Consider the following 10,591-nt stretch of genomic DNA (forward strand, 5'->3'; position numbering starts at 1 on the left):
TGACATCATTTCGTAGGAGTTTGCTGGCTCTTCATTTTACCTCGTCATAACTTTGTGATTATACATTTTAGACAAGCTCTTGTTATGCTCTATGCAGAATATATTATTTGAATGCTATTTGGATATGTTCATGTTATTTTACATATATATGTATAAATCTAATATATATACATCTATATAATTTGTATATATTTAATGTATATATATGTTTACATATAAACATTATATATACATATATTTACAGTAAATATATACTGTGTATATAATGTGTTTATATGGGTTTATATATATAATGTATATATTCTGTATATATATACTGTGTGTATGTATGTATATATATATGTATATATATATACATATATATGTATATATATATATATACATATACACTACCGTTCAAAAGTTTGGGGTCATCCAGACAATTTCGTGTCTTCCATGAAAACTTACTTTTATTTATCAAATGAATTGAAAATTTAAAAGAAAATATAGTCAAGACATTGACAAGGTTAGAAATAATGATTAATATTTGAAGTATTAATTTTGTTCTTCAAACTTCAAGCTCAAAGGAAGGCCAGTTGTATAGCTTATATCACCAGCATAACTAGTTATTTACCACATTAACAATTTATAGTGTGTATTTTTTATTAATGTTATCTTTATTGAAAAAACAGTGCTTTTCTTTGAAAAATAAAGACATTTCTAAGTGACTCCAAACTTTTGAACGGTAGTGTATATATATACTGTGTGTATGTATGTATATATATATATATATATACATACACACAGTATATATATATACAGTATATATTCATTATATATATAAACCCATATAAAAACATTATATATATATCCATATATATGTATATATATATATATAATGTGTATAGAGAGAGAGAGAAATGTGAAATATTTAAAAATGCAGGCTTCTTTGTGCTTGTTAGAGCTGGACAGATGATTATCTTATCTTAGCTTAGCTTAGCAAGGTGCTGGAAGGCTGACTTGTCTGCTAGCTCCAGCTTCTTATTTACCATACAGCGTGAGAGTGGTATTGATCTATGTCTTGGCAACATGGTAAATGTGCGGTAATTTCCACCAGATTTTATGACCAGAGCATTACTGTGATATCTGTCAGGTGTGATGGTTCCTAACTCACCCCGTACATGTTGGAGGGTTCAGGGTTCTGTGTGTGTGTGTGTGTGTCAAGTTCTTCCATATATGGTTCTGTTCGGCACCTTCCGTTGCCAGCTAGTCTCCAACAGTACAATCTCCTCTCAGGAAGCTTACGAGGATTACATTTTTCTTGAGTTTTGTCTACCTCTTGTATGTTAACGAGGGTGGACAAAATATGAGAAACGCCTCTCAGTGTCATGCAATGCAGTTTAACAGCACCACAAATTAGAGCCCCCCCCCCCCCCCAGAAGGATGAGTTCAATCTAAAAGTTACAGCAACAAAAAACCCAGATACAACCTTTGTGAAGGTATACGGTTTAATGCAGGTCTCTTACATAACTCATGACGTCTCAGGAAGTTACTGAAACATGGTGCAGTTCTTCATTTACCCCACAGTTGACCGACTCGCAGATGTCATGTTCAAAGTTCATAACACTTACGTGAATCTACGTTTTAGCACACTGCTTTTAGAGGACATAATCTGTGTTTTACTACATGATGCTATATTTATACTGCGGTGGACACGTAAGTGTTTTTAGATCCACAGTAAATCAGCTGTCTCCTCGCTTTTATGACAGTTAGACAGCAGATACAATACGGGGAGTCCTGTGTGTGTGTGTGTGTGTGTGTGTGTCTGTGTGGCCTTACTTCTCCGATCGGTACCCTGTTTGTGTTTGTTTGGTGGCTGTGTATCTAAATTGCAGTGATTATGTGGCAGTAATTGAGGACGGTGTGTTTAATTGAGTTGTTGTTTCCGGGTGTTTCTCTGTAGAAGCCGCCGCGCTGACAGGTGCCTCGCCTCGCTGGGATGAGAGGGTTCTTTACATATAGCGTCACTTTGTTCTTTGTGACCGTGTTTCTGTGTGTTTGGGCTTCCTGGTGCTTGTTTGGCCGAAGGATGTGTGTGTGGGCTCCAGCGGGGGGAGGGGTTTGTTGGTTGAGCTCTGACAACTTACATACATAATGTTTGGATGTTTATCTTTCAAACGTGTGTACATGGGTCTACCTTTCTATTACTGTGTGTGTGTGTGTGTGTGTGTGTGTGTGTGTGTGTGTGTGTGTGTGTGTGTGTGTGTGTGTGTGTGTGTGTGTGTGTGTGTGTGTGTGTGTGTGTGTGTGCAGTGTAGAATGCATGACATTTTGTTTTTAATTGCATTACAGAAAATAAAGAACTTTATCACAATATTCTAATTTTCTGAGACAGTCCTGTATGTGTCTTTTTTTGTGTTCTGTGAGTGTGAGAAAGAGACCGTGCGTAATCTTTTTTGTTGTATGACTGCACAAATAATATGTGTGTTTGTGCACACGTGCGTGTGTGTGTGTGTGTGTGTGTGTGTTTATGTGAATGTGGCAAAATCTGTTCTGCCTCCTGGGCTCTATGGTCAAAATCCAACGGTAGGAAACATCAATTCCACCATCCCGTCTCCTCCTCCTCCTCCTCCTCTTCCCCTCCTCCTCTTCCCCTCTCCTTCCCCCACCCCCGAGCACCTCACTCCTTCTCCCCTCCCCTGCTCGGTGTCTTGCGAGGTGTGATGACGTCGCTCCTCTGAGCACCAGTGATCTAAGGGGCTTCAATGTGTGTGTGTGTGTGTGTGTGTGTGCGTCGGTGTGTGTGTGTGCGGTGACTCGTTGGTGATCTGAGCAGCACGGCGCGGCGCATTGTGCGGCGCAATTCACGGCCGACGTCTCCAGATGAATGCCCCCATTCACAATTACAGCCTTTCAATTAGCTGCAGCTCTCGCCGCCTTGTTGTTGTCTTTTCTTCTTCTCTGCAAAAAAAAAAAAAAAAAGAGGAGAGAAAAAAGCAATTAAAGCAGGACAAAAACAAGCTGGAACACAAGCATTGTACCTGGAAAAGAGAAGAAAAAACAGCAAGTGAAGGGCTGTGTGAGTGTGTGTGGGGCGGTAATCCTTCAATTGGGCTTCACGACACACACTGTCTCTGTTTTATTCCTGAGAAAATCCGCCTGGATTTTTTTGAACATTCACGCATGAATGCCATCTCCTCCAAGAGACTTGTGCTCAGTGTCGGATATATATTTTAGATTTTCCCTGTAAGTGTGCCTGTGTTATAATTTAATTCTTAAATGGATCAGATTACTTCACAAGCACAGAAAGCTGAGGAGAAACCCTCTGAAGTCAGGATGTGTCGATGCGTACGTTCTTAATGAGGCCAGGTTAGGATTCAAACTTTGTTTTATGGTGAACAGGAAGTGAAAGGTTGTGTGAGTCGCGAATATCAGTGTCACGCTTTCCATTATGGGATAGACAAAGAGGGAAAAGCAACAGTTTTAAGTAATTTTTTTAGATTTTTGCCAGAAGAATTCTGCAATGAATTCAATTGAAAACATTTCTAACCGTGACACGATTTCCCTCTAAATGGCTTTATACGTGTGAAATGTCTTGAAATATTATCTCGGAAAACTTCCCGTCTGTTTAACCCTCCTGTTACATTAGGGTCAATTTGACCCCATTCAATGTTTAATGTCGGTGTTCTTTCGGGTCAATTTGACCACAGGCTGTTTTTCACTGTCAAACATATAAGAAATATCAACTTTTTAATATATTTAAAGGGCTATTTAGGTAGTCAACAAACAAACATAAAGTACCTCACACTTAAACTTGGAAAACAATATTAATTCTAATAATTTTCTGGAGGTTTTAATTGCTGGGGTCAAATTGACCCCAAGGGTAAAATATGTCAGTAAATATAAAGGTAACAGGAGGGTTAAACCTGTGTACAAGCTGTTATCACGAGGCCGCAGTGCGCTCGCCACCAAACTGAACAAAGTTGGACTTTTGTGACCCCTTCACAATAAGAGCTGCCCTGTGTCCCGGCAGCTGCATGCTTTTAATTTGAAGAAAAGCAGTCGGAAATGTTTGGTTTGCATGAGCAAAGTATTAAATCACAACACTTACTTTAACAATAGAGCTCTGGCAGCAGTGAGGATCATATCAATGAGGTACAACGACAAATAACACCAGATTACACGCTGCATGTTTTGTGTAAATCCCTTATACGTCAGGAGGTCGTTTGAATCGTACACAACAAAGTGTATAATATCGAGAGTGAATTACAGAATGTAAACACAGGATTTGATTTCATGAACATCTTCAGGTTTATAAATCTAAGGACTGAATAGAACAGTGAAAACAGATTATGGTATTTTAAATCTGCAAAAGTCTGTTATTTTGTTCGACTCCAGTCCAGTAAATCAAAGTAGAGAGCTCATTTTTGGAAATATTTAAAACATTTGGACAAAATGTACTTGACATTTAGTTGAAAACAGCTACTGAGGCGCACAGTGCCACGCAACGCTTCATCAGTGGTTCTTTCTCTTTTCTGTTCTTTAGAGGGACCCCTGCAGAGCATTGTGTCCATGGGGTCGCGTCACCCCGTCCCTCACAGGGGGGAGGACCAAAGGGGCCGGTACCCACCTCTGGACCTGATTCAATGGGTCTACCAAATGGAGAGAGACGGGAAGGTGCGGGCCGCTGACATCAGTGTCCCAGCCAGACACAAGGTACAGTACTTGTACACAGAGCGGAAACACACATCACACACACACACACACACACACTTTGATTTACTATTCCAATAAATCACTGGTGCCGCCTAATTTCCTATGGATTTCAATTTCCCCCTGGACATATCTGCATTGATCAACTTCAGGTGTAAGGATGTGCCAGGCGTCGCTCACTGTGACACTGAAGAATGGCTCGCCGATCTCTGCTATATGTGTGTGTGTGTGTGTGTGTGTATCTCTGTCTGTGTGTGTGTGTGCGCGCGTGTGTGTGTAAGTGGGTACGACAGCGGGATTTGTGCACATGCAGCATTTCTGTCTTCACCGCCGAGGCTTCAGGATACAAATCCTTGAGTCTGAGTAATAACGTCTGAAAATGTCAGAAGCATGCAGACGGAGATGGTTGAATGGGGATTTGAGATCTTGTGGTTCTGATCATATCCACCCGTACACTTGGCCTGATTATGAGGAACAATTACATATCATCCCGGCTTCGCCAACAGTCGCTGCTGCCGAAACAAGAGCCAGAACTCAGAGGACATTTTGTGGTCCACTAAATCATCTTCCAGCACAGGATCTGAACTGAAATAACTCTAATTTCACTATTATCCTCCCACAAAGATTGAATCCTTCTGCCTGTGCCCTTGCATTACGAGGCCAATTACAGCCCTGGAAAAAAAAGAGTGTGCCGCTGGACAGCAGGTTGCCCTGTTTGTGTGCAGGTTAATGCCTGACATGTCCTTGCGAGGGGTCCGCGTTCCCCGGGCCCGGAGAGGAGCTTTGAGTCGTCTTCGGAGCAACAACGAGGGCCGACAACGTCTTTACCCCGAGTTCCTCCCCTAGAGGCACATCTGAATGGATCGTAGAGGCAAGGAGGAGAAATAAATTGGAGAAACGGATAAATCGATGCTCGGCGGAGAGGCAAACAGACCTTCCAACCCCCGGCCCAGACACACACACACACACACACACACACACACACACACACACATATACACACACACACGTACCACGGCGTGGCTTTTTTTCCCCTCCGTATTGGATTGGTATGCAGAGCCGAGGAGAGAGACGCTCAGAAAAAGACTTGGCCTACAAATGATGTCCTTTGTTTGATCCTCTAGGTTGTGTGTGTGTGTGTGTGGGGGTCGTCCCACAGAGACAGTGGAAGGACTGGGAAACAAGCGTCTCTGTCTGAGCCTCTCTCACTAAAGGAGGAGACAGAGATCAGCTCTGGTTGTCGTCTGTTTCCGTTGACGCCTTAGTCACATGAATATGGCGTCGGCGTGTATGTACGGCACATCTACCGGTCTTGTGTTTTGTTTTTTCTCTTTTTTGGACTTCATTCCCGTGGCTTATGAAACACTCTGTGCTTACCACAGTGAGCCGCTGAGCAGGCCACGGTGACATTAATGAAAACGAACAAATCAGATGATAAAACGCATTTTTATGTGTTATCATAACCTCGAGCTATGAAAATACGGACTGGAGTTATTCTTTTATGACTCATTTGGGCCTCATGCAACAACATTAACGTGTTCTCATCCTCAGCGTCTTTCAGGTACGTCGGTTCAAAATCAGATTCACCAAACTCTCCTAACCGCACATCATTGACATAAATCCCACGTCTCAACTTAATGAATGCCCCGTGTATTATAATCAAGGCTCTGTAAGGCCATGAGTTCCACTACCCTTTTGAGGAAGTTTAATTCACAAAAATGTCATACAAGAGACGAACGGAGACCCTCAAAGAGCTGGAAGCCCTAATTATGTCGTTCTCAGTAGTTGTGTGAGGGGGGATCAGGAGATATGGGTCAATATATCTGTCATAGCAGACAAGAAGAAAAAATGGTTTGACATGAAGTTAGACCCCAAAACACCTATTGTTTAAGCAAATTGGTCCATGACTTTGAGGGAAATACCATTTCAATTAAGACATCCATTTTTTATTTCCATAGGAACGTTTTAATCAATAGTGGTGAACGTGTGTCATGTCATCCAGTAATATGTCCAGAGCTGCTCATACATGTACTTGATGACGTCACATTTTAGTTTTTCGACCTCTATTTTTTGCATTTGGGAGAGACTTGTTCATGTGAACTAATACTTTGAACTGTCTGAGACCAATGGGGGTTTTTCTGATCCGATGTGAGGTCAAAGGTCAGGGATCTCGTATGTGTACAGATTGTAAAGCCCTCCGAGGCCAATTTGTAATATTGGGCTGTATAAAATAAACTGAATTGAATTGAATTAAATGGGAGTAGGTCATGGGGGTCGGGACCGCGAGGGAGGAACCGGAGCGTATACTCGTATTTTTGGAAAGATACACGCACACCAGTGCAATCTAAAAGAAGAAGAACAACAATACAACCAATCTGAATACGTCGGTGAGTCTCTAAGCGCACTGGCACGACATGACGTGCATCCCACTAATAAATAGAACAGCTTATAGTTTATACTATAGTTTTGGAGCTATTAGTTCTGTGAATGGTTGGTCCACCAATTTGTTCTGAAACATGAATCCTACTGGGTGTTAATGATCCTCTGGCCACACCACCGACAGATGATGTTTCACTTAAGAATTCATGTCATTACATCTTTAAAGACCATTTCTCGTTGCTCTTTCAATTCAATTTAATTCAGTTCATTTTGTATAGCCCATTATCACAAAATACAAATTTGCCTCAGAGGGCTTTACAATCTGTACACAAACGACATCCCTGTCCCAGGACCTCACATCGGATCAGGAAAAACTCCACAGAGATAGAAAAAACCCTTTCACGGGGTTACAAGAGGTTACTTTAAATCAGTCTCGTTGTTTTTTTTGCCAATATTTTCAACATTTGTAGAAATGTACCCAACATCCATTATCAAATGATATGTTGAACATGTTAAACATTATACCTACGAGACATCAGCGTTGTCATTGTGAGCCTTTAGACAGCATGGCCGTAGAATCATATAGAGTCATTCAGAATAGGACATTGTGATTCTCGCCCCTGTGGAGAAGGGAGGACTATCTGCACACGCCTCGTACGAGCACTTGACTTTTTAAGATGCTATCAATTCATAACTTTAACCCTCCGATGACTAACGCTCTGGTTTTAGCTCCATCGCCGTGTCCACACGCCACTCGTACTATTTCTACCCCTCCTATTTTGGAGACATGCACTATTCTCAACAGCAACATACGATGAGTTGCATCTTGGGATTTCTCTCTATATTCTGCTGTTCATACTGTCCTCCCCGCTGTGCTTCTATTCCCATGAATGCTGTGAGAAATAATTGAAAGTGCCGAGTACGCTGCCGTCTGTTGCGGCGCTCCCACTTCCACGCGCCTTGTAAATACTGTATCGCCGAAGCGCCCCGCCGTAAGCCGCCGGCTCGGGGTTCCTCGCAAGTCGGAGACGTCGACAGTCACTTAAACACTCGAGCCGCGTCGTCAACACAGTGTGAAACGTCGAGACCCTTTGTGATTGTTTTCAAATTCGGCCGCTTGTCCTTTTTACTTGAGAGGAACAGAATCTGATTTATTCTGGTGTTTTCTTCCTCTTTTTCAGCCCATTACATCCATAAGGGGGGTGGGGGCGTGGGGGTCACAACCCCCTCGCTGAAAGTGGTGCTGGCGTGAAGCGCAACAGACGGAAAACCTAAAGAGAGTCTAAACAAGAACTAATGATGTACCGCAACATGTAGAAATACGTCAAAGTACATCAGATGAAGGGTCGCTTCAGTTTACGAGGCGTTTAACAGATTAAGAGTTTAATGAGAAGATCCTGTTGGTTGCTTTGTGGGGAATGCAGGGACTGAAAGCATAAATTTTATTCTCACTATTCTTTCTCAAAATCTTTCTCAAAATGTTTAAAAGAAAATGTTGGACTACAACTTTTTTATGTAATCACTGCGATGAATCATGACATCTTTTGTAATGAATGGCTTTATCCTTGTGCAATAGGGTGGGGTGGATGTCTCTGTTGGCTATCCTGACACTTATTTGTGTCTGTTCCATCATTTCTGGGGACTAATAATCCATCAACACGCCCCTCCCTCCCTGACTTCCAGTAAACGGCAGCACTTCAAGTCCAGATAGTGCTCCGAGTTCAGTTTCCAAATAAGAAAATCTGTGAAAATGAATGTGAATGTGTAACACCCTGTTCCGTGTCTCCTATGTCTCCTCTGTGTCTTCTCTCTCTTAATTGTTTAATTCCCTGCACCTGCCCTCAGCCACTCTCGTCTCGTTACTGTCTGATGTCGTACACCTGTGTTTCCCCCCCTATATATTGTGTCAGTCTTTCCCGTGTCTGCTGTCGGATTGTCGTCTATGGTTCCGTGTCCTTTTCCCATCGTCCTGTCTGTCGTATCTGATCCTGCCTGCTTCGACCCTGCCTGCCCTGACCAACGATCCTCTGCCTGCCCCTTTTGGACCTTGTTTTTTTGTAAACTGTTTTGCCTCATTAAAGAGTGCTTTTTTTTGTTATTTATATTGCGTCCAGCCTGTCTCTCTGCACCTGAGCCTCACCCCGTCACAAGAACCTGACAGAATGTCCATCCACTGCTGCTATGCCAATATTAGAAGAGGATTCATTGACGTAAACAGTTAATGAGGCTTTTTTTATCCGCAACCACAGCAGACGACGGGGCAGCGAGATGACATCATCATGAGAGAGAGCCAATCAAATCAGAAGCGGTGTGAAAAACGTGAAATGTTGCGTTGATGTTTCCGCCGTGCACGACTTCAAAGAAGTCCCATCGCTCCTCTCAGAGAGGACGCGTTTGTCTCACGGCTCTTTGGTTTGAGTGACGTTCAAGTCGAATGCCACTTAACCGACTTGTCAAATAGTTTTTTTATACTTTTCAATTGCAGTTAGCCGCATTTAACAACTTTCCCCCCTCGGGCTTAAACTTAAACATTTAATGCAATATTTTCCACTTCAATGTTTTGCATTTCAAATCCTTCTTATTGGACATGTGCTGATCTAAAAACAATGAATCCATGAAGTATTTTAATATGTCATTGATTCATCCTTTAATGAGAACCGTTCCCTCAATGGAGAGGATTTCATGTCTGTCTTGTGTTCAGTGTCTTTAGCTTTCAGATTGTTGGTTGGACAACATTTGACGTCATCACAAACATCACGTCGTGATTTAGGAAATGATGCTCGCCATTTTTCAATCTTTAAAAAGAATAAATTCTATCAATGTTTTTAGAAAACAACAAGATTATCTGATGTTGCTTCTACTGCCTGCTTCTTCATGTAATTCCTGTAGATGAAGTTCCCTCTTCTAATACTTCTGTATTCAACAGTTACATCAGAGAGACGTTTCACAGACGTCTTCCATGGAGTCGAGACCTTCTGCCGTGAAGGAGCCTCGTGGGACCAAGACCACCAGAGAGAACAGATCCTTACCAGCTCAGAGTCTCCAGGAGGGCGTCAGCAGTCGGACTCTTCAGATCCAGGAGGAGGAGGAGGAACCGAGCAGAGGAAGAAACAAACAGAACCACGGTTAAATAAAGATTGTTGTTTTCCCCAGTGCAGCAAGTCAATTGATCGTGGGTCAGTCCCGTGTCCGGTGTGACCTCGGTTTCGGCACAAATCATGTATTGGGGATTCGTAGCGTGGCTGTAAAACTCAAACACACACACACACAAACATGGACATCTGAAGAAGCATGGCTCTGCACTCATCTACCCCCCTGTTCTGATGTTGCAAAGGTTAGGGAAAGATATGTTTGTTTTTTTCCACTTCAATGAAGGGTGAATTCAGCTCAGTGCAATAAGAAATGGATTACCCATTCATTATAGGGCTGTGTCACTCCTCATTGAGTTGGACAAATAGCAAATTAATTTCCAGCCGCCTAATTTCTCTCTGTTCTCCGCTGACTTTTCCGATAACATCAA

At 42.2% G+C, this 10,591-nt stretch overlaps 1 protein-coding gene across 1 annotated transcript in view; it reads left to right on the forward strand.

Moving 5' to 3' along the window:
• LOC130213296 (neuroendocrine convertase 1-like) overlaps positions 1 to 10,591 on the forward strand; it is a 198,952-nt gene extending 188,361 nt beyond the window's left edge. Inside the window, exons 17-18 of the mRNA XM_056444785.1 lie at positions 4,528 to 4,695; positions 9,998 to 10,591. Of these exons, the coding sequence (XP_056300760.1) occupies positions 4,528 to 4,695; positions 9,998 to 10,201 (372 nt within the window). The 3' untranslated portion in view covers positions 10,202 to 10,591. The remainder of the gene's footprint in view (positions 1 to 4,527; positions 4,696 to 9,997) is intronic.

This window comes from Pseudoliparis swirei, chromosome 22, assembly GCF_029220125.1.
Source record: "Pseudoliparis swirei isolate HS2019 ecotype Mariana Trench chromosome 22, NWPU_hadal_v1, whole genome shotgun sequence".
Classification (NCBI taxonomy): Eukaryota; Metazoa; Chordata; class Actinopteri; order Perciformes; family Liparidae; genus Pseudoliparis; species Pseudoliparis swirei.